The sequence below is a fragment of the Bos mutus genome, chromosome 22 (assembly GCF_027580195.1).
Source record: "Bos mutus isolate GX-2022 chromosome 22, NWIPB_WYAK_1.1, whole genome shotgun sequence".
NCBI classification, from domain to species: Eukaryota; Metazoa; Chordata; class Mammalia; order Artiodactyla; family Bovidae; genus Bos; species Bos mutus.
In genome coordinates, this window is record NC_091638.1 from 44649124 (window position 1) to 44673769 (window position 24646).

At 36.5% G+C, this 24646-nt stretch overlaps 1 protein-coding gene across 4 annotated transcripts in view; it reads left to right on the plus strand.

The window, feature by feature from the left end:
- The window catches only part of TASOR (transcription activation suppressor), a 49798-nt gene extending 25661 nt beyond the window's left edge, over positions 1-24137 (plus strand). The window contains exons 12-24 of one of the 4 annotated variants that reach the window (XM_070359457.1): positions 3175-3247; positions 3339-3410; positions 4741-5442; positions 8936-9342; positions 9786-9927; positions 11638-11697; positions 15238-16172; positions 18906-19028; positions 19757-19916; positions 20361-20469; positions 21673-21851; positions 22026-22190; positions 22996-24137. In XM_070359457.1, coding sequence (XP_070215558.1) covers positions 3175-3247; positions 3339-3410; positions 4741-5442; positions 8936-9342; positions 9786-9927; positions 11638-11697; positions 15238-16172; positions 18906-19028; positions 19757-19916; positions 20361-20469; positions 21673-21851; positions 22026-22190; positions 22996-23528 — 3660 coding nt within the window. In that variant the 3' untranslated portion in view covers positions 23529-24137. Of the gene's footprint in view, positions 1-3174; positions 3248-3338; positions 3411-4740; positions 5443-8935; positions 9343-9785; positions 9928-11637; positions 11698-15237; positions 16173-18905; positions 19029-19756; positions 19917-20360; positions 20470-21672; positions 21852-22025; positions 22191-22718 lie in introns of all 4 variants that reach the window. The other 3 variants (XM_070359458.1, XM_070359459.1, XM_070359460.1) reach the window with 3 other exon arrangements.
- Positions 24138-24646: the final 509 nt, after the last annotated feature.

The following is a 24646-nucleotide window of genomic DNA, read 5'->3' on the forward strand; positions in this document are numbered from 1 at the left end:
TTAATTGTTAAATCCTAGGGACACAATTCTGGTTGACAGCTATTTTCTCTCAGCACTTTGACTGTATATGCTACAATGTCTTCTTGCTTCTGTTTTTGTTGAGAGATCTAGTTGTATAGTCTAATGATGGTTTGTTTGTAGGTCATTGTTTTTTTCTGGTTGCTTTTTAAATTCTTTGTCTTTTTTTTTTTTGTTAATTCTTTGTCTTTGATGTTTTACAGTTACATTAAATATATCTAGGTGTAGATTTCTTATTTATCCAGCTTGGTGTATATTTTTTCATATTTATAGATTTATATCTTTATTTCTAATAACTAAGAATGTTTTAGTCATTATCTCACAGACTATACTTCTCCTTCTTTCTCTTTTGATTGACTTCTTAGGACTCTGAAACATCATTCTGTTCTCCCTGTCAGTCTGTCTTGTGTTTTTTGCCTTATTTGTACTGCATTTCTAGTAATTTCATCATAGGTACATTCTAGATTGTAAATTCTATCTTTAGCTGTGTTTTATTTGCTGTTTAATAAATTCATTGAGTTTCTAATTTCACAGAATTTATTTTTAATTTCTGTAAGCTATCTTAGATTCTTTTTGAGATCTACCTTTTTATTTTTTCTTTTTTAAACAGATTTTTGTTAATTCTTTCAGAAAGATTTATTATGTGCCAAAGACTCTTCTAGGAGGTAGAGATTATATTCTGATGTTCCCTTGGTTATGTTTCTTAATTGACTCACTGTTTTAGCCATTTTAAAATATATAGTTAAGTGATTTTTAATGAATTTGCAGTGTTATGCAACCATTGCCACTATCTTTTTCCAGAATATTTTCATCACCCCCAGAAGAAACTTCCTATTCACTAAGCATTCACTCCATATTCTTCCCTCTCCCACCCTCTCCCCCGCAACCAGTCTCTGGCAACTAGTAGTCTACTTCTGTCTTTATGGTTTTTTGTATTGTGGACATTTTATATAAATGTGATCAAGTAATATGTGGCCTTTAGTGCCTTCTTTCACTTAGCATAGTACTTTTAGGATTCATCCTTATCATGGTATGTATCACTGCTTCATCTCCTTTATTTCCCTCTGGATAGGCCACATGCCGTTTGTCCAGTCACCAGTTGTTTCCACTCTTTAGCTATTAAGACTATTGCTGCTGTGAACATGTGTATGCCAGTTTGTGTGTGAACGTGTTTTCAGTTCTGCTACAGTATTTCTTTAAACATTTCATACATGTTATTTTATATATTTTATCTGATGATTGGAAAAGTCTGTTGTCTTTGCTGAATCTCACTTAGGGTATGTTATTTTTTCAGAAGCTTGACAGTTTAAGATTCTGAGCTTAATATTTTATATTTTTAATACTCTTTGTTTTTATTCCTGTAACATTGTCTGGAAAGCCAAAATGTCAGTAGTAGAATCTGGTAATATAAATTCACCGACTGGGTTAATAATGTTTTCTGAGTGCGGAGGAAGCAGTAAGGTGTAATAAATAGAGGCATCAGTACAGAATTCACAGGGGCTTCCTTTTCTGCAGGGTTGAAAAGTGTTTCTTTTGGTTGATGCTACAGATGTTATTGCTGGGGCTTCTGTCTGCCTGAGTTGTTTCTGAGTGTAGAGTCCTTGTGGTTCATGGGTCTCTGGGGACGTTGACTCCCTTTAGGGAACTAGAGTCTTTAGGCCACTAAGCCATCGGGGGTTAAAAAAAAAAGAAAAAACCTTGGATTTGCGGTGGGTCAGAAGTTAAATAAATCTAATTGTGTTTTTTTCTCAGCAACCACAAAACATGAAGCTGTTATTCACGTCTCCCAGTTTTCTGTTCTGACAAACCAAGAGTTTGGGCAAAATGTTAAAAGGGATACAGAAAACATTTTAAGGTTTTAAATCAGAAACAGATTTTGCAGATGCGTTGTCCCCTGTACTTCTGGGTTTTCAAGCAGTGCTTTTATTAAATGTAAATGGTAGCATAGTCACTTCAGCCCTTTAAATTATGGTTCTTACACAGACTTTGTTTACTGGAGTTGTGTCATGGAAATTTACGTAGCACAAGTTTTCTTCTCGAATCCAGAGTCCCTTTGCATTCTGCTGCCATACTCAGTTCTTCCTTGACTGAGTATACCCTTTCTTTAATCCAAAAAACACTGTGAACTATCGCAGCAGTCTGTGAACTGAGTTATTCGCATTATGTTGTTTTCTTTCCTCCAGTGCTATCAAGTTTTCGGTATTCTTTAGGGAAACACTTCAGCTCAAAAGGGTATACTCTACAGGGCATTTCTGGCTAACTTGGCGTTTTTGTCTTCTTAAAATCTAGCCCTTGATCTTTCTTTCTAGATTTGTCTTAATGTTTCTTCTAGTCTCTGCTCACCCTTGGCCAGTCGTAAGTACTCTGATGCCTGCACACTGTCCATCCATCATGTTGTAACTCTGCCTTTGCTCATGATGTTGCCTCTATTGAAATGTCTTTCCCACAATCTTAGGCTGTTGGCAATGTACCCATCCTTTGAACTCCACCTGCCATATACTCTAAATATGTTTTCCCTTTCTGTGCTTTGTAAAACTTTTGGAGACCTTTCCTGTCTATCTAATTATTGATATTTCTTGTGTTACTTTCACCACCCAGTTATAAACTCCTTTTGATCAAGGATCTTGTGCTGCTTGTTTCTCACGTTATCTCTGGTAAGGCAGGATTACTTTACATGTGAAAGATGTTCATTACATACGTGAAGAAAGAGATTATAGCAACACTTCGCATTTGAAGTTAGCCTGAGCTCTTGAAAGGCAGCATTTGGTCCTGCTTGTTTTGTATCTCTGACATGTAGCACACCACCTTGGCAATTTTTAACATGGCTTCTGAATTGCTGAGGAAAATATTTGAAGTTTTAGTTTTTGTTTGATTCTTTTAGTTTCAAGGAAAAATGAGCAAGTTGATTTAACAGTTACTTAGAATTCTTTAAGTAATATTTTCTCATTAAAACTGTGAAAACTTAAGGAATTCTTAATTAGTTGGAATCTGGTTCACAGAGAATTGGTAGGGTTTTTATCTAAATCAGTAGCAGTACTTTTCCTTAAAAAGATAAAAACTTTTTACTTTCCTTACAGTTAGTAGGAACTGCTTGCTATGTTTCTGCCTTCTGGTGAATAATAAAGCAAATTCAACTTCTTCCTTCTAAAAATGCAGGTTCTTGTTAAACCTTTGGGAGACCGAGGATACCTTTTTCTTCTCTCTCCTTATCAAATGGTTCCTCCATATGGTAGGTGGTCTCTTTAATTTTTTCTGGTTTTCCTTTAACTTTTTCAAAGTTAACACATATTGCTAATGAATTTCTCTTGTTTTTTTTTTAGAACATCAAACTGCTAAGCCTCGAGTTTTACATGCTTTGTTTCTATTTCAAGAACCTAGAGGAATAGTTCCTTGTAAGTTCATTGGCTATCTAAATCTAGTTACATATAGATAACTGCATTTTAGTGCAAATTTTCAGGTAACTTGGTAAGCATTTTGACTTTCTTATACCATGTTTTGGGAAATAATGGAGATATTAAGAGGTATTAACCATATAAAACAAATTATATGGCTTTTTTTTTTCTTTTTCTATGAAAAATTATTTTGGTTTTTATCGGTGTTTTCACTAAACATTGATTGAAATTGTTACAGTAATATAGCTTAGGTTTTCAGGGTTTCTATTTTAAGTTTTTTTTTTAAGCTTAGTTCATTTTTGCATTCAAATTTTAGTAACGTTAAGTGCGTCATGCACTAGCTTACGTATTGAACCATTCAAAATTAATAAGAATCTTCACACTATTTTAGGGAAATTTTTCTAGTCACCATTTCTAAGAATGAACTTTAATCCAAAAGTGAGATTCATGGGAATTTCCTGGCAGTTGACTTGTCAGGACTCTTTCTCTCCCGAGAACCCGGATTCAGTCTCTAATAGGGGACCCAAGATCCTTCAAGACCTGGGGCATGGCAAACAAAAAAAGAGAGATTCTCTATTGTAGCAGTGCAGCGCCTGCCTATCTGCTTATGGGGATAGAGTTCATGTAAAGTTAAGTCTGTTAACATTAAAACAGGAAGGAATGACATCATAGTCTTTCTAGGAGCCTCAGATTTTGCCCTTTTTCCCTGTTTCTCCTTATATTTTGCTTGCCACTAGTTGATGCCTAGGGACATGACAAGGATCTTCAGTGGGCAGGTGTTCTTCCCTTTAAAAATAATATTCCGTAATTTTCATGTTTTAGTTTCTTATTGGCCCATTTTATGCTCCTGGGCTTAGAGGCATGCTATTTGTGTATTCTTATATAACATACATGTATTAGGATACATATTCCTGATAGCTCAGTTGGTAAATAATCCACCTGCCATGCAGGAGACCCCGATTCGATTCCTGCGTCGGAAAGATCCCCTGGAGAAGAGATAGGCTACCTACTCCAGTGTTCTTGGGCTTCCCTTGTGGTTAGGCTCCTAAAAGAACCCACCCGCAATGTGGGAGACCTGGGTTTGATTCCCTGGAGAAGGGAAAGGCTGCCCACTCAGTATTCTGGCCTAGAGAATTCCAAGGACTATATAGTCCATGGGGTTGCAAAGAGTCAGACATGACTGAGTGACTTTCACTTTTCATTAGGGTATATATTGGTTTGGTCCACCTTTAATGTATGAGTGTCATTACACTGCTTTGACAAAATGTAGACCTGTACTTGTCTAGTTTCTTGATTACTAACATGGTTTGCTTTTTTTGTTTGTTTACAGCACAAAAAGGTTCAACCAGTGCAGTACCTCAGGAAAAACATGAGAGCATGTCAGATGTGTTAAAAATAACTCAATTTTTACAATTTGCTTTGATTCAGTGTCGAAAGGAATTCAAAAATATAAATACTATAAATTTTCATTCTGTTGTTGAGAAGTATGTAAGTGAATTTTTTAAGAGAGGTTTTGGTTCAGGTAAACGAGAGTTTATCATGTTTCCATATGATTCACGATTAGATGATAAAAAATTCTTATATTCAGCTCCAAAAAATAAATCCCATATTGATAATTGTTTGCACACCTATATTTTTCGACCTGAAATGTATCAGTTACCTATTTATAAATTAAAAGAGCTATTTGAAGAAAATAGAAAACTTCAACAGTTTAGTCCACTTTCAGATTATGAGGGCCAAGAAGAAGAAATGAATGGTACAAAAATGAAATTTGGAAAACGAAATAACTCAAGGGGTGAAACTATTTTATCTGGAAAGCAGAAGTCATCTCATTCTTTGGATTATGATAAGGACAGAGTCAAAGAATTGATTAATTTAATTCAGTGTAAGAAAAAAAACGTGGGTGGGGACTCAGACACAGAAGATATGAGAAGCAAAACTGTCTTGAAGAGGAAGCTTGAGGATCTACCTGAAAATACGAGAAAGCTTGCCAAAACCAGTAATTTATCTGAAAATTGCCATCTGTATGAAGGTAAAATACCAGAATTGCCTTTATATAGTGTAAAAGTAACAACCAAAAACATAGTTAAGTAGTTCTATCTTTTCTCCTCATAACAAGAGTTTGCAAATTATAGGTTGAGAGCCAATCCAGCCAGTCCCCTGTTTTTCTAAAGGATATTTTATAGGAATACAGCCTTACCTATTTGTTTATGTGTATTTAGCTGTTTTTACACCATAATGGCACAATTGAGACAGATTGTGTGGTCCACAAAGGCTAAAATACGTACTCTCTGATCCTTTACAGAAAATATTTGCCAGCTCTTGTCTTCGTATGTCAGATTTCTGAATTGTGTCACTTGAGGCTAAAATAAGAAAATAAAGTATGTTCAGCTATCACCTTCCTAACTGGAGCTGCTTCCCTTTAATATTTCTTTACTTTTATAATTGGAAAGGTACAAAATTGAATATTGAGTTCTTTTAGAATGTTGATTAATGAAAAGAGCCTTCTGAGCTTTAAAATTTCTTAGATGTACACTCTTTTTCCTACCCTAGGAGTCCACTAATTTGTTTGGGTTTTTATTTTTTCTAGTTTTCTTGTTTTTAGGTGACAGAAAGAGACAAATTCTTCTTAAGTGTTTCAGTATTGCTAGTAGTTTAAAGGATCTTTTCATCTAGATTTTTAACACTGCTAGTCTATAGGCATGAAATATGTCCCTTTGCATTCAGTATATTTTGTACTGCTGCTGTTTTTGTTAATTACAGTAGATCTGACTGTCCTCCTGTTTCTTACTAAGCAGCTTTACTCATGTGTTTTCTAATTCAGCATGTCTCAGAACTGACTGGTTAGTGCCCTTATTATATTGTTCTCTAATCAGTCTCTGCAACCTCAGTTACTTTTCACTCCTCTGTTCCGGCACTATTCAGTTTAAGATTAAATGATTTAAATTTAAATTGATTAAAATGAAATAGAATTTCATTTCCTGTATTATATACCAGCTACATTTCACCAGCCACACTGCTGCTCTGAACAGCACAAGTAGAGGACATTTCATCACTGCAGAAAGTTCTATTTGACAGTGCTCTTCTTTTCAGTAACTTTCAGGGTTTTTTCTTCACTTGATCTGTTTTCTCTTTCCAGCGTTTCATCCTTGACTCTGTACTAGATGGCCTTCCTTGCTTCTAACGCTAATTTCTGTATCATGTTCTTCTCAGTATTGTTTTACTAATTTGCGAACCAACTCAGCTTTCAAGGCTTTGTTATAGCCTGGCCATGTCCAGTCTGAGTAGCCCTGTTTCCCACTCTCCCCAGCAGGCACATAATGGTCAGCCTGGTACTTCTTTCTTTTCCCACAAAGCATCTTTCATTTCTTTCAAGCCTTGTGTCTTTGAAATTGCAATCCCTCCTTAGCTTTCTGGCTGTGTTCCTTGATACTTTTCATCTCTTTTCCCTTCTCCTGGATTTCTGCTGTTCTGAGCCTGATGGTGTTTACTGATCCATACTATCATGTACTGTTGACTTCCATCTTGAGAGTTAAGTGCTTACTGTTTGCTAGCTGCTTTATGTGTATAGACTTAGTTCTTGATTGGTAGATATTATTATCCTTATTTTACAGGTAAAGAAAACCATCTTAGAAGTTAAATAATTTTATCTAAAGTTATGTAGTTCACTGATCCATGTTTGAAGTCACTTTCGACCGACTGTTAAGCATCATTCCTATTTCCTAGCACTGAACACGTAATGGGCAAGATAGTTAACATTTGGCACCATTTTAGCGGATAAGTGGCTAATTTGTAGACGTGAAGAAATATTTGCGGGCGGAAATCGGGCCTTATCAAAAATTAAAATGGTGGGAAAGCCATGCTAGTTATAGTGGACCAACTGAGAAACAGGGAAGAGAGGGGCTGGGGAAACGGATAGAATGGTTAAGGCAGAACTAGTGACATCAGACGGGCATGGCTAGGTGTTCCTCACTTGTGTTCATTTACAGTCATTTTTCACACACTATTTCTGATTCTGAAAGTAAAGATTTAAAAGTTGGATTCTGACTTTTAAAATATGCTAGTCTTAATTTGGTGGTGAGCTTACTTTATTTTTTAAAATTTTATTTATTTGTTTATTTTTGTTTCTCTATTTTTGAATGCGCTGGTCTTTCATTGCCGTGTTCAGGCTTTCTCTAGTTGCGAAAGCAGGGGCTGCTCTAGTTGCAGTGTGGGCCTTCTTGCTGTGGTGGAGCTCAGGCCCAGGCGCATGGCTTCAGTAGGTGCAGCGCGCAAGCTCTGTAGTTGGGGCATATGGGCTTAGTTTCTCCATGGCGCGTGGGATCTTCCCAGACCAGGTATCAAGCATGTGTCTGCTGCTTTGGCAGGCGGATTCTTATCCACTGTGCCACCAGGGAAGTCCCCCACTCACTTTATTAAGAGATGGCCTTCTGTTTCCCCTATCCCCTCTAATATCAACTTGTTAAAGTATGATTTACATACAGTGTACTCATTTTAAGTGCACACTTTGATCAGTTTTTTATAGCTGTTGTTACTCCCACTCCAATATATAGGATATTCTCATTATCTCCAAACATTGCCTTATCTTTCTTTGAATTTGTCTCTTTGCACTCCATTGCTGGTCTGCTTTCTGTCTCTCTAGATTATTTTACCTTCTCTTTAATTTCGTATAATTAGGTACAGTATGTACCCTGTTTCTAAATTTGGGGGACTGTGGTATATTATGCACTACCTAAATTGCAACATCCACCCTAGCTTTACCCTCCTTAAGTATTAAAGCACATGACTTTCTGAATGTCTACTGTCTTTACAAGTTTTTAAATATATCGGTGGTGCATATAACCCGTATTTATACTTGCTTGAAGCCATGTCTGATATGTTTTCTCTCCTAATACTTTTTGTTCTTACTGCAAGATTGGTGTAGATTTCTTTGGGATGATTTTGCATCTCTTAATACCTCAGCTTTGTTATGATTTAAGTAATCTAGTCATTTAAGATAAAGTTTAGGTTATAAGGTTAGTACAAAATGTTACTGGAGAGATCAAAATCAAAGTCATGGGTTTTTGTTATTTCTTTAGAACATTTAAGTGTATTCTGCATACCCTTCTTGAACACTTTGCAAAACAGTAAGGATAGGTATTTTTCTGTTGTCAAGTATCTCGTTGATTTTTAGGATTTTGGTGGTAGAGTTTAAGGTAACTACAGTATAGTTATTTATATGTATTATCCACATTACCAACATGATATCTGAGCTCATTTCTTAATAGAATTTTCAAGATATGATGACAATAAACTTCATTTAATGGGAATTTTTACCTGTGTGCAAAATTTTAGAATCAATCATGTTTGGAAAGTAAGGGGTGGATATACTTGTAAACTCACAGCAGGTGATTTGATTGAGTTCTTGCCTATAAATGTCAAATTATAATTAAATTTTAGGTGTATGTATCTGTATATATTTATTTTTTTAAAAAATTTATGCTTGGCTTCCAAACTGTAAGAGATGGCTTTCTTCTTCCCTTCAGAGTCCCCACAGCCTGTTGGCTCACTTGGGCATGAAGCTGACTTGAGACGGCAGCAGCAGGATACCTCTAACTCTGGCGTTGCTGACATCCATAGGCTGTTTAATTGGCTGTCAGAAACACTAGCAAATGCACGTCATTCTGATGCATCCCTGACAGACACAGTCAACAAGGCCTTAGGATTGAGCTCTGATGTTGCCTACGAAGAGATGAGGCAAAAGCATGAGTATGACTTGAGCTCTACCCTGGATAAGAAAGAATATGAGCAGCCTACTGGTGCAAAAATCGAAAACGCACGTTTTAAGGATACTCAGAGCCCGTTGCTAGACGTTGATCCATCATCTTTAAAGTATCCTGTTGGTGTTTCTACCAACGAAGTAGGCACTGACCATAAATTCCATTTGAAAGAAGTAAGCCTCTATCATCGGATTATCTTTGTTTGCTTTTGTGAATATTTATGTGAAAGGGAGCATGTGGGTGTGCTTGTTTTTCTTTTTCACAAAGACATGATACACATTTCAGTAATAGTGTCTGTGCCAGATAGTATTTGTAAGTTATTCCTTGTTACAAAGAGATGAATGCAAGTGTTTTTCTTGCTGCTGCCCATACAGTCTAAGATGTACCATTGTGATAAAAAGTCACAGCAGGACAACTTGTTTTGTCAGGAGCTGCTTGAAAGTGCTAGTCATTCACTTGTATTTGAGATGAGAGTATAATGCCTTTATCATGTTAATTTTACTCATTTGTAATGTTTAGATTGAGGTTTTAGCATTTGCTGTGAAAAAAGGTGTTCATTCTTGACTTTAAAATTAGTTGAAAAGAAAGGTATTGAATCTGTACTCTTAATTTTTAGGATCCAAATTTAATTAGCATGAATAATTTTGAAGATTGCAGTTTGTGTCCTACTATTTCCATTGAACATGGATTCCATAGACAATCTAAGTCAAATAATGTTGAAGAGACTGAGATACATTGGAAACTGATTCCAATTACAGGTAAGAACAAGTGCACTGGAACTTAGGTTTGCTTGGTTTTACTTAGGGAGTAGTTTTCTGAAGGGTTTCATCTGGGAAATTCTTGGGGCTTATTTGGCTCTGATATCTTCAGTGTCTTATTTTGAGCAATGTGATATTCATCATTGAGTGTTGCTGTGTTCTTGGTCAGTATCTGCAAAAGAGCCTATTGAAAAGAGAAAGATTTAAAATATACTTTCTCTATCGAGTTGAACATGCAACTTGCAAATGAAAATTGTTGGCAGAAATTGGGTTTCTAATAAGGTGAGGTAGCTACAGGGGTCAATGAGAGTCTTTGGGCAGCCAATTAAATGCTGTCTTTGCAAATTATTAAACTTCAAAAACTATCATCTAAGAAGTGTTCATGTTAAGGTTCATCTTTTAGAATGAAGTGAATAAACAGTTCTTGCTTAATATTGGGTTATTTTCAAGAAATTGGATCATTGTGGAGAATGCCCTGAAATGATTGAATGTAAATATCCCTAGAAAGCTTATAGAACCTTACAAAGCTTATAGTGGGGCAAAAATAGTTTGTGAGCATGCTACTACTACTAAGTCACTTCAATCGTGTCCTACTCTGTGTGACCCCATAGACGGCAGCCCACCAGGCTTCCCCGTCCCTGGGATTCTCCAGGCAAGAACACTGGAGTGGGTTGCCATTTCCTTCTCCAGTGCATGAAAGTGAAAAGTGAAAGTGAAGTCACTTAGTCGTGTCTGACTTTTAGCGACCCCATGGACTGTAGCCCACCAGGCTCCTCCATCCATGGGAGTTTCCAGGCAAGAGTACTGGAGTGGGGTGCCATTGCCTTCTCCGTGTGAGCATGCTAAGTCGCTTCATTTATGTCCAACTCTCTGAGACCCTATGGATTGCAGCCCAGCAGGGTCCCAGGCAAGAATACTGAAATAGGTTGCCACGCCTTCCTGTAGGGGATCTTCCCCACCCAGGGATTGAACCCGTGTCTCTTACATCTCCTGCATTGGCAGGCGGGTTCTTTATCACTAGTTTAGCAGATATTGAAAGATCATTTTGCAGTGTTCTAATTTCTCTATGCAAACACATAAACACACCCACACATACAGATACTGTTAGTATTCCAAGTTCTTATTCATCTTTGTTAGCTAAGCATTTGGGGAAATATGTCCAGGGCACATGTATTCCATTCCTTGATCTTTATTTAACCTTTAAAAAGAAAAACAAAAACCAGTTTTTGCTTGAAAGCAGACTGGCTTATGACCTAAAAGCTACTGAGACCTCCAAGGACTCTGAAGAATTTCTAAAAACTTGATGAGTTTCTGTGGGCTTCAGCACCTTTATCTACTTGATACCTTATTAGAGAGGCACAAGGCCCAGAAGTGATAGTAGAGCAGCAGCTGGAGAAGTTGGTTTGAATTGGGCAAACTGAATAAGGAAGTAGTCTGTACAAGGTGCTTATCCTAACTTTAATCATTTAGACACCTTCATAGTTGGTTTCAGAGTCATTTGAAGGCACAGCATCTAGGTGTCGATACTCCATCATCACCTGAAGGGAAAAGAAAGCAACTTCCCATTTCTTAATGACCCTTCAGGATTATTTTAGGTGCACGAAGGAATACTTGGATTTGTTAGCATTTGGGGTTATTGGAAGGGTGCTTTGAAAGGTTGTCACCAGTATCTGAAGAGAGTGTACAATTCTAATGGTTGCTTTCCCTCAGGGGGGAATGCCAGAAGCCCAGAAGACCAGCTGGGAAAACATGGTGAGAAACAAGCAGCAGGTGAGAAGGCTCTCTTTGCTTTTCGTCGATGTGCCCTTCAGAATTGCTACTGTAGTTCTGGTCATCTGTCAGGAGGGTGTCAGTTTAAGTCTGTTAATTACAGAAAATTTGGACACTATTTATTGTATTTAAAATATTCATTCATTTATATAAAATATTCTTATATAAAGAATATATTCAAGGGAGTCACTGAATATTCACAGATTAAATTTTTTTCACCTACAGTAGGTTCTGTCTGATATAAGGATTTGGAAAGACCAGAATATTTTTCTTAATCCACTTCTACAGAAGCAGTCTTCAAGTTTCTCTTAAATTAAAAAAAATATGAGGAGGTGAGGCCATTGTATCTTTTAGGTACATTATTCCTAGTCTTATATTTCTTTGACTGAATTCTTCTTCTATTTGTAAAACTAATTTCTACAGATAGTAAGAGAAGCATGTACATATATTACTGATTCGCTTGTTGTATAGTAGGTGCCTGGAAGACAGTCTCTTTTGTCTGAACTCAGTTCAGTATCTTGGCAGCTGGCCACAGGCTGACTCTTCTTGCTTGGAATTTGGTCTGGATTTTTTTTGTTTCTGTTTCATTTGATCTTACTCTTTCAGAAACCTTGTGTTGTTTTTTCTGTTTGGAAGAAGAGCTAAGTTACTTTAATTTTAGTAGATCTTTGTGGTTATTCTTGTCTTTGAGGGTGGAAAAAAAAAAAGACTGAATTAATAGTTTTCTTCAAGATCTTTTTTTCCTCCTAGGAAAAGACGATTGCGGGTGTGGGGGGCAGAAAATGGGAAGAATAGATACATGACATAAAGGAAAATGCATAAATCTTTACAGCTGATGAAGTTTTACATATGTAAACACTTAGGTGACTGCCTCCCAAATCAGTATGTAGAACATTTTCAGTACCCCAGAAGGCTTCCTTCTGCATCCTCCCGGTCAGTATTCTCCCTGCCCCAAACAATAACCATTAATGTTCCTTCTTTCAGCATAGATTAGTTTGACCTGCTCTTGAATTTAAGGTAGATGGAACCTACACTCTTTTGGTTTTGGCCCTTTTACACAGCTTTATGTCTGGGACTCATCTATATTTTGCTTCTATCAGTAATTCTTTTTTATTGGGAGAAGTCAGTATTTTGTTTATGTCTCAGAATGATCCATCCGCATCTGCAGTCTTTATTTGGCATACCATCTTCATATTTTGCTGTTAAAAGTATAAAAATCCAAATGATGTTACCTTTAGCAAACTCACTGCTGTCCTTGCACCTAGAAGCCACAGTGCCACAACGCTTGAATGAGAGTCAGTAGGAAACGTGCTGTTAGGATATTGACGTGTATTTCTTTTAAATCATTTATGAAGAATTTTTAAAATATTGAAATTTTCGATCTTAATAAAAATAGGGAATCTGTACAAAATAGATGTTGATCATTTGCATTTTCAAAAGGGAATTTGGTTTAGTTTTTGAATATGGAAAATTCCCCAAATGAATTTAAGTTATAATTCAATTTTAAAACGTTTCTTTTATCCATGGCCCTTTAAGAATAAGCTTCTTGGTCTTAACTATAGCAGAAAACTCCGGGAGAATGTATTTCAAGTATTTTTAATAGTAAACCATTCAGAAGCCTTTTTTTCCCCTTCAGAAGTTTTTAAATGTCCTCCCTAACTGATCTGTTTCATGAGATGCAATTAAAAATTTTTATTTCACTAAATCAGATATTTGACATGGTACATGTCAAAGAAGTACAAAAATACTTCAAAAAATGTCTTTCAGCCCTGGGCCACACATGTAGTTTCATCCAATCAATCAACGTTAGTTACAGACTTATTTGTTGTTTGCTGCACTGCACAGCTTGTGGGATCTGGACTTCCCTGACTAGGGAGGGATCTGATCTGGTAGTAAGAATCCTAACCACTGGATCACCAAGGGGTTCCTTGTTACATTTTCTTAAGTATCCATCCTGACATTTCATATGTCCACTAAACGCCATACTGCAGATTTAAGAAATGTGTTCAGAATTCCTATGGAACTTGAATTTTTTTCTGGTGTTCAGTTTCATACAGTTGTGATTCTGAACTGGTACACTAGATATTTTGTTCCCCTTCCCTTTTACCTACAGACCTCCTGAATGGTCTTCATATCCTGCTGACAGGTGCCTTTGCAGTACTTAATGGGTGCAGTGATTCATGGTAACCACTGGGGTTGGTAGAGAAATGTCATAAACTAAATGCTGAGCTGTTTAAACTAAGTGCTGAGCTGTTTAAACATTTACAAAAGTGTGAATGTGGGGGAAATCAAAACTGAGTTTTATATAGAGAAAGTTACACTGCTATACCTGGGTATAAACTTTAATAGGGATTCCACTATATCTTAAAAGTACTACAGTTTTGAAAACTAAAACTATGTGTGGACTTTCTGGTCTAGATGTAACATTTTATATACTGTAGTAGCAATTTGTTAGGGAATATTGGCTAAGATTTAAGAAAAATTAGTAATATTTTGAAAGATAAAATTATGTAATAGGAACTTGAAGACAGAAATAACAAAACTTTGTCTTTACTGAAATAAAGTTTTACTACAAATTGCTGTAAACATATTTTCCCCTTGTTTTTTACAGAGAGATTTAGGGTGCCTGTTTTGAAATGCAGTTTCAAAAACATACTGTGGTTGAATTTAGGATTTGTGAGGGGAAGAATTTAGGATTTATGTTCTTATGGATTGAGCTAGTTGTCAAGAATCAAAAGTTATAATTCCATTAGCATTAGCTAGCTTAATGATCTCCTCATCTCAAATGGGGAAATAGCTATTATGATTTCTCTTGGAATTATTTCCAAGCAAAATTTAAAAAGTGCTATCAAAAAGCATTACTGTTAATGCAGCTATGAAATATGTTCTCTTCCTGTATTATTGAGCCTTTCTTGCCCTGATAAGTCGCTAACATTGTAGCAAATCCACTATGCAACCCCATAGGTAAACAGCCCTATATATGAGAGCAAATATGAAAACAGATAAAATTATCCTAGATCCTGAATGCAACTTAGTCCCACAGCATTTCAGCTTGATGTTCTTTGACTTGCCTTACACTCAAAAGTTTTCATATTAAGAAGGTGTTACCACAGTAGTGGGCATTACTTCGCAAAGATTATAGGGGTTGAACAAGCTGTTGCAACTATTCTGATTAAAACATGTCTGTTAGAGTCAGGTGTATGGAAAGGTAGGGAAGCAGAAGTAAGCAAATGAGTTAATGTGTAGTGATGTTAAATTGGCATTTGTTTGATTACTTCAAACGTAATCAAAGAAAGTAACATTCAGACTTGTCATTTAAGCTACTGAAATACAAAAAGCAGCCATAAAATAAGGGCACATAGGTGATAGGATCATACCATTATTTGAGATTTTTACTCCACTTTTCAATACATAGTTTGTTCTAAATATATAGTTGACCTGGCCTTTTCCCCCCCTTATTTATGAGTTTGTATTTTCAGATGAGATTAATTTCAGATTAATATTGGATTGCATTTGTAATAATAAACTCTTCCTGTATAGGTATGAAATCACCAGAAGAACAGCTGGTGTGTCTGCCACCACAGGAGGCCTTTCCTAATGACCCCCGGGTAATAAGTAGACAGAGAAGCTCTGATTACCAGTTTCCATCCTCTCCATTTACAGACACACTGAAGGGCACCACTGAGGAGGACGTGTTGGCAGGTCAGGTGGTGGCAGTGGAGGAGCAGTGTGTGCCAGCACCAGAGCCACCCGCAGCGAGTGAGACCACAGAGAGGACAGTGCTAGGAGAGTACAATCTCTTTTCTAGGAAGATAGAAGAGATTCTGAAGCAAAAGAATGTTTCATATGTCAGTAGAATTTCCACACCTATCTTTTCAACGCAAGAGAAGATGAAACGGCTTTCCGAGTTCATATATTCTAAGACTTCCAAAGCTGGTGTGCAGGAGTTTGTAGATGGCTTGCATGAGAAACTAAATAGTATTATTATCAAAGCATCAGCCAAGAGTGGGAATTTGCCACCAGTCAGTCTTAATGATTCTTGTCCTAAGATAGCACTGAGTCCTCTGGCAAGGCATGTCATTCCAGTTTCTTCAGGCGACTTCAACAGTAAACACCGTCCTGAACTACTTGGTAGTGACCCTTTGAAAGACGCCAGCTCTCATGAGCAGCATTCCGCTTCAGCTTTGGGTTTAACTGAAGTAGCGGTGAACCAGCCGTATCAAGCCACAGAGCCAATGGTGACTTCTGATCATACTGTACCTGGTGACACTGCCCGGGAACCAGTAGAAAAAGAAACAGCAAAATCACCCAATGATGTAAACATTTCTGCCCAGCCAGCTCTTTCAAATTTTATAAGCCAGTTAGAACCTGAAGTATTTAACAGTTTGGTTAAAATCATGAAAGATGTCCAGAAAAATACTGTGAAATTTTATATTCATGAAGAAGAAGAGAGTGTGCTCTGTAAAGAAATAAAGGTAACTAAATGAGAAGGTAATCATAATGCTATCTAAACTTGTGTTGTTGAGTCTGACCTCTATAAAATGGATTTTTTGTTTGTTTTTTAAATGCTGACCATATTATTTTTTATAATTGAATGCAGAGTGGAGTCAAAGACTAGTAAGTTCAACTAAGTTCAGAACCTATGATCTATACATCTTAGAATTTTGAATCTTATTTTGCATAGTGTCACTTTAAAGACCAACTGCATACGTATTGCCATACCTTTACAGTATTGATTCAGAGATTTTAAATGTTTCTTGGGTTTTTTAACAAAGCAGAGGGAGAGATGCAGAGAAATGAAGTTGTCACTGTTTACCTCATGGCGTTTTATCAGTCAGACAGAAAACCAAAACCGTCCGGGATGACCTAATGACGGTGTCTTTTGGTGTTTATTGATGTCCTGGTCATGCCAGGGTTCCCTGTAGCCCTTATTGATCAAAAAACATAATTCTGAAAAACGTACCCAATCATGAAAAGATTCTTTATTGCAGGGAATCGTTTTTGTACTCAACCTGTGGAGTGGACTAGCATTTCAGGCAGTTGATTTAAAAAAAAAAAAATACACAGAGACAGATAAAATTCATAACACATGGGACAATTATATTAGTGGTTAACTAGTGATTAAATAGTAATAGTAGTTAGCCAATTAGTATTCACTAAACTGTATAGCATTTTAACTCCTTAAGGGAATGATTTGTTTGTGTCATTGTTTCTGTGAAAGTCGCTCAGTCATGTCCGATTCTTTGCAACTGCATGGACTGTATAGTCCATGGAATTGTCCAGGCCAGAACACTGGAATGGGTAGTCTTTCCCTTCTTCAGGCGATCTTCCCAACCCAGGGATCAAACTCAGGTCTCCCGCATTGCAGGCGGATTCTTTACCAGCTGAGCCACAAGGGAAGCAAGCCCTAGTTTTCCTTAGTAAGGGAATGCCTTAGTTTTTTAAATATGCCTGCTCTCGTTTATGCAATTTACTTACCATGATGAGCTTCTGCTTTTTTAGTTAGAGGAAGCAGAAGGGACTGTAAGTGACTTACAGCCCAGAGTGCCTCAGAAACTCCATGCTTTGACACTCCGTGAGCCTTTGTCAGTTTGGGGATCTCTGATGTTGGCATACTTGACATGATTGCTCAGGGGAAGGTAAAGAGCATGGAAGTGGAGGCAGCCAAGTGCTCAGCATGTTGCCTTTACTCATTCCATGTAGTTCCTTGGGAAGATGAAACCAGATTTTTCAGGAATTTCTTGGTTGCATATTTGCCCTGTATGTTGAAGCATTGAGCTTCTCCACATTTTTTCACCCCCAGCAACATGTTTGCACGTCTTTGGGGGCATCACTGCACGTTGGCGTGGAGCTCAATGAGAGTGGGTCTGGCACGGTTCCCAGTGCGCTCAGCGTAACTCCCATCTCCCACTGTATTTTAAAGATTGTAAGACACTTAAAATAAATGTGTTTACTTATGAATGGTGGTTTTAATCATTATGGCTTAGAGTAAATCATATTTGTTATTTATTTTATATAGAAGAGAAAAAGGATGTTTATTTTAAAAATAAAAGGAAATTAGACCAGAATTTAACTCTTTTAATTAATACCCATTAGAAATTTTGCAAAATGTTAGAGTATGAATAAATAAATGAATAAAATAATAAAATTTATTATTATAAAGTTTTAAACTTCCTGAATATTTATGGAACCAAAATGATTTGTTGCTTTATGAGTTATACTCTTATATAAAACAAACTTGCATCTAAAGCTTCTTAGTGTAAACAGACCAAAAATTATAAGCTGCCCTATTAAGACACTTACTTCCTTTTTCATACCTTGACGGTAAGCTGCTCTGGGCTCTCTCCAGAGGCTTTAGCGGCTAGAGTGAAATGAAACACCATAGATGCTTCAGGGCTACAGAAACAACTTCTGTGGGTGTGACACTTGGAGGCAGCTCTTAAAAACTGGTAGGGGCAAGCTTGGTTTAGATTTATGGTTATCTAACCAGCCTTGCCAACCATGAGAAAATTAATCTTCTCCTGCGTCTGAAATGAGGAATGTGACCTTCAGAATCCTGCCTTTTGCTTCAGGGTTCAGGATTCCCCCAGCAAGCAGAGAGAGCGCTGCCGGGACTGCTTACCTTGTGTCCTTTGAGGTAGTACTGTGTCACCAGCATGGTAGGAGGCGTTATTGGGAGAGTCTGTTTTGTTTGAAGGTGTAGACTTGACAGGCAGGGCTAATTAATATGTAAGTACCACTGTACATATTGAAGCTCTGTATGAATGATCTTGGGGTGGTTGTGAATTAAATGAGCTTCAGCAGTTGGAAAAATGCTTTGTTACTTTGAAGGAATGTACTGGTAACTGCTGCAGAAAATCAAGGGCCTGCTTTAAAAGGAAGGGAAAATGGAAGGGAGGGAGTGGTTGCCCAGAATAAGTACTAAGTTAAAAACCTGGGCTAATCCATTCTTTCCGTTCTTTTACCCCAGCTGGCATTTACTTGGCTTTGACTGCATAGGATTTGTAATGCTGTGATTGTGACCGTGAAAGCTCTGAGCTTCAGAGTCTTCTCTAAGAGTGGCCTTGATCTCTGAGGGCCCTGGTGTAAAGGTCATCATTAATTATAGTCCAGTAGTTAAATATAACTATTATCTTGCATTTCTGGTGTTAAATGGATGTTTGCAAGAAGACTTTCAAATGTTGATTTAGTGTTTTTCTTTTCAACAGGAATATCTTATCAAATTAGGCAATACAGAGTGTCACCCAGAACAGTTTTTGGAAAGAAGATCAAAATTAGATAAACTGTTGATTATTATTCAAAATGAAGACATTGCAGGTTTCATTCACAAGGTAGACTATTCCACTGAATTCCTTACTTTGGTTGTAAAAAATCTCTACTATCTTTGAGACTGAAGCTGTTGGTTTTTAAAATATTAAGTTTTAAAGGAGATAAATCCTCGCACTTGGGACATGTAGGACCTGCACTGTGCTCTGTGAATTGACTTGTGGGATTCCTGTTTGCACCTCTGCAAAATCTTCAATTGTGGCCTATCCCATATCTTCCCTATTGCTTAGTCAAGAGTAAGAACATTGACTCCTTGAATGCCACTGGGTCTGCTGACTCTGTTGTTACCACCTTCATTCATATGTCCTTGGAAAACCTGTTTATACCTGCTGTTTGCCAAACCAGTTTCCCTGCCCCTCGGGTTTGGGGGTGCCCCATCTAGTCTTAGGAGCCTATGTCAAGCACCACTGCTCTCTGAAGTCTTTCGTGACTGTTCCAGGCTCTTGCCTCATTTGAATTCTCAGTACTCGCAGGGCAGGACAAGTTAGCATTCATCATTCTGAATGATGAATTTCCAGGTCTGTTATAAGTGCCTCTTCCTTAGAGTGTTCTGTCAACATAGATGCCCAGTACATGCTAGTCTGTATATTTGGAAAAAATGTAAATATTTTTGCATTTGACTTTTCAGAGGCAACACCCTAGCTAGTTAGTACAGGTGAGCCACAGTACGTTTCTTGTACATTTCACAGTTTAGTCTGTCCTTATTTCTATTTTTATTTTCGTATTTAAATAGGTACCTTGTTTGGTGACGTTAAAGAAGCTCCCTTGTGTTAGTTTTGCTGGTGTTGATAGTCTGGATGATGTTAAAAATCATACATACAATGAATTATTTGTATCTGGAGGTTTTATTGTTTCTGATGAATCCATTCTAAATCCAGAAGTAATCACAATTGGTAAGATTTATTGTCTTAAGCATGTAACTTCTGTCTTCTCTGGTTTTTCTCATAAGTGGCCCACTCGTACTTTTTTCATGTATTGTCCATTCTGCCAGCCAGGTAATTTCCACCATTTTTTGGAATGTTTATTACTACACATTTCTTTGCCATTCTTTTACTCTGTGAATAACTTCCTCTAAATCTGGCATAAAGCAGGGCTCTCTGCACCTGCTTCACTTAGATTACTTTTGGTTTTTGTTAACTTGTTTTTTTGTGTGTAGATTTTATTTTATTAGATCTTAGAGAGATTGCTAGATCTGTCTCCCTTTGAGGGGAGAAAAAAGAAAATACTACATAGGAAAGTAGGTGTTCCTATGTAATATCAGCAAACATGTTTTCCATAATTCAGTTGTGGAGTGACTTATTTATTGAATTTAAAATAAACTTCATTATCTCTAACAGAGAACCTTAAAAATTTTTTGACATTCCTTGAAGAACTTAGTACTCCAGAAGGAAAATGGCAATGGAAAGTCCACTGTAAATTTCAGAAAAAACTAAAGGAACTAGGCAGGTAAGGTTAGAAAAATAACTATATTGGTTGTTGACTTTAACATTTTGTTCACAGAATTTTGTTCTCTATGTTTATAGATGATAGATGCTGCTTGGTTGTCATAGGTATCTTTTACCAGCCAAAATGGTATTCTTATTTATGTAGAGGTTTGCCAAAGTTCTAGATAGGTGTATGACCTTTGCCATTTGGGTTTAGAATTATAAAATGAGATAATCAGCAGTTTTTTTTTTTTTTAATGAAACTGTATACATGCCAAGGAACTGTATATATGCTAGATCAGGTCCTATCCCAGTTACTCTAATACTACTACACATGAGACAAGGATTATTTTTGACATAAGGGGTTCTATGATTAGTTCATAAATTTGTGTAAATAAGTGATTTCTAACATGTCCAGAAGTCACTTCTCAAAGTGTGATTCTTGGAATAGTAACTAGTCCCTTGAGAGGCTCTGCAAATGATTGTTGTCATCAGATGACTGCTAGAGTCCATGGAATGTCCTTCCTTACACAGTTAAGGGTCTGAGAAACTGTGGTTAAGGATACTGTTTACGTTCTGTCAGTCAGCATTTCCAAAACATAGGCCAAACAACTTTTTTTTTCTTCTTGTACCTGTTGAAGTTCCATGGCACATAATTAGGGAAATTCAGGCCTAAATAATTTTAAATTTTCATTGAATTTGATTTTTTAAAAACATCAAATCATGTGAAGTGTAGGCATTGGGCAAGTCTTTTATAACAGATACCAACACTGAGGCCCAAAGGTATAACCTGTTCAAGTTAGTACCCTCATCTTCTGACAACAGCCAGTAATTTCTGCCACAGGTTGCCTTGTGTCCGGAGGTAGAGATAGCTTAGAGCCATGTTCTTTTGGAAGGAAAGATTTATATCTTTCTGTCCTTTACGCCTTTCATTACATTTCTAAATTAGTGAAGCTGAAGAGAAGTGAAGTTTATTTAGTAAGTTGAGATTTTTGTCAGAACTGAGTAACTGGTCTTCAGGCTTTGGACCCAGAGAAAGCCTTTAACCATGGGATTGCACAGTTTCTACTCAACTCAGAAGCACCCATACATCAGGCAGTGAGCTAGGCAGTGTGGTTGTGATCAGTTGCCTCTATTGAGAAATTATGCTGTTAATTTCAAGCGAAAACATCCATACTAAATTTTAGAGATGCAGATCAGATACTGAACCTACTTAATTTCACAGATTGAATGCTAAAGCTCTAAGTCTGCTGACACTACTGAATGTCTATCAGAAGAAACATCTGGTTGAAATTTTGTCGTACCACAATTGTGATTCACAAACTCGAAATGCTCCAGAATTGGATTGCCTTATCAGACTTCAGGCTCAGAACATACAGCACCGACACATAGTCTTTTTAACAGGTAAAGCAAATGCTCTTAAGTTTTCTACTATGAATACAGGAATGTGGATGAAAGGATTTTGTGGTACTGTGTGGGGTGTTTATGAAAATGTGGAGGAGGGTTTTTTGAGGGCTGCGGACAGGCCTTATAATATTTTCAAGTGTTTTATATTCAACATTTTTTTCCCCCAAATAGAAAAGAGTATCAAGATGATTTCTAGTTATACTGATAATGGAATAGTGGTTGCAACTGCTGAAGACTTCATGCAAAACTTTAAAAACCTTGTGGGCTATCACAACTCAATCACAGAAGAAAACCTTCCATTGCTTGGTGCTAATGAGAATCTTGAGTCACAGTCAGGTAACTTTTCAGTAGTTTTCATTTTCTTTAAGGTAGACAGAAAAAGAATGGTTTTGTTTTGATTTCATATAATGAAAACTTATTTTGAAACTGCTCACCTCAGTGTAAACAGCTTCAGGGGAAGTGTTTCAAGGCGTTTATCATTCTTTTACTTAGAATATACAAAGATCTCATTTATTATACTGTAGTCTGTGTAAGCTGTTAATGGTAGACTGCATACTATACTTATATAGAGTAAGCATTTTCTTTGGAGGTAATGTAAGTATTACTGGCTTCTGTTGTGATTTAAAGCAGTTTAATGATAAAGTAGTAGAGATATCCATAGCTTTAGTCTTTTGTGAGATGGCCTCTGCTTTGGTTCCAGGTTTTATGTAAAATGAAAGATGTACTTTTTGTTTTCGAGGAAAAGCAGAGATGATCGAACATTTGATAGAGCTAACCAGTTTAGTAGTAATCCAGTGAAGCTAGATGTCAGAATTTTTATTTTATATTTGTCTTGTCAAATACTGAATTACCGTATAACTTTAGATGCTGTTTTGACATTAACCCCTTTGGAGCTGGGAGTTGGGATTTCCCAACATTAAACGTGAACACATTTCGCAGAAGCTTTTAGCATCGGATTATCTGGACATTCACACCTAGTGTGAGTGTTGTGACTAAGTGAACTTGTGGCAGAAGACCAAGCTTTAAGGGATTGTGGACTTGCAGACCCTGACGCGTTATATTGTGTGAGTAGTGTATAATTTTAAAACTTAAACAAATTGTGTATTTCAATAGAGGAGGACTTTTTGTTTTTTAAATGTAGCTCTTATAGAAAACGATGAAAAGGATGAAGAGGATATGTCTCTGGATTCAGGGGATGAAATCTCACAAATAGAAGTATGCAGCAATTTTCATTCAGAAATATTGGAGAAAGAGACCAAAGGATCACGTGGAACAGATCAAAAAAACAATATTCAAATTGAGTTGCAATCGTCTCTTGACTTGCAAAAAAGTTTATTAGAAGATGAGACTTATCAAATTGATTCTGCAGAGAGAGCTTCTATTGATAGAGTATGCTCTGAAGGAGAGAACAGTAATTCAGCTGAACAAGATTCATATAGCAGCTTTCAGGTTTATCACAGTCGATTAAATATGTCCCATCAGTTTAGTCATTTTAATGTTCTCACTCATCAGACATTTTTGGGCACACCGTATGCCCTTTCATCAAGTCAGACTCAAGAAAGTGAAAATGACTTTTTATCTGCTTATACTCAAAGCTTGGATAGAGAGAACTCTCCATCTCCATTAAGTTGGTGGAAAAGTGATTCTTGCAGGCCGTTTTCAAAAGAGAAATAATTACAGTAATTTTTAAAAATAGGTTGTTATGGACTTTTTCTGTTTCTTAAAAGTGAATTAACAATTTATATTTCTTTAAACAAAAGGTTTTTCCTTTCTCATTTTTTCCCCCTCTTATTTAAATCATGATGGCCTGTAACAGTTGAAGCCTCTGAAAATTGAAATAAATATATATATTTTTAACATATATTGTACTTGAATTATCTCATGTTGGCACTTCTAAGTTTTACACTTTATATGTCATCTGTACTTTGGCTTCAAATTGAAGCTTGTTTTATATATAAAACTAGGATATTTGCAAAAGGATAGTGCACAGTAGTGGCTTTACTTTTCTTCCTCTAATGTCAGATTATCCCAAATACTTTTGCTGAAATGATGTATCAACTATTGTATTTATTTAAGCTTTTGTATAGTGTTTTTACACAGGTATAAGCCAGTGATGTTAATAAATATTTACAGGATTTTGGCTCGATACCTCAGGATTTATCGAACAAAGCAATTTCATTAGGTTATAAAACTATGTACTTAGGACTTAATACCAGGCATTATTTTTTATCTTTAGACTTAACCATGTAATTTTGCCTGTTACTAAAATTTTGGTCAAGCTTTTATTTTTTTCAGTGCTTGTGTGGTCCTTAGACTTAACCAAATTCAGTTTCATATTTCAAAAGATAGGTTTCTGTTACTACAGGCAGTTACAGTTTGAAACCAACTTTGCTACAGGTTTTTAAATTGTTAGAAAAAAATATATGTATATTTTTCAGGTGGTATGTAAGCACTTAAGTGCTGTACCAAAGTACATGGTGGAGATAAAAATTTTGAATCCACATGTACTGGTTAAAAAAAATGCTTCTTCATTACTAATACAAACTGGTAGACGTTTTTAAAAACTATAGTTTCTACAATAAAAGTCATCAAAGGACTTAAAAAAACTTCCTCATAAGCCTAAGCTGAATCTGGGCTATTTTAGTAATGTTGGGACATCAGACCTTCCTTTGGCCACTAAAAGAACTGTAGGTCCTACTCTTCAAACTCTTTTTATAGACTATAATAGATACGTGGTGTTTCAATTAGTAAGCCTACATGTAAAGTGTGGAAGAACATTATCTGTAAACTCC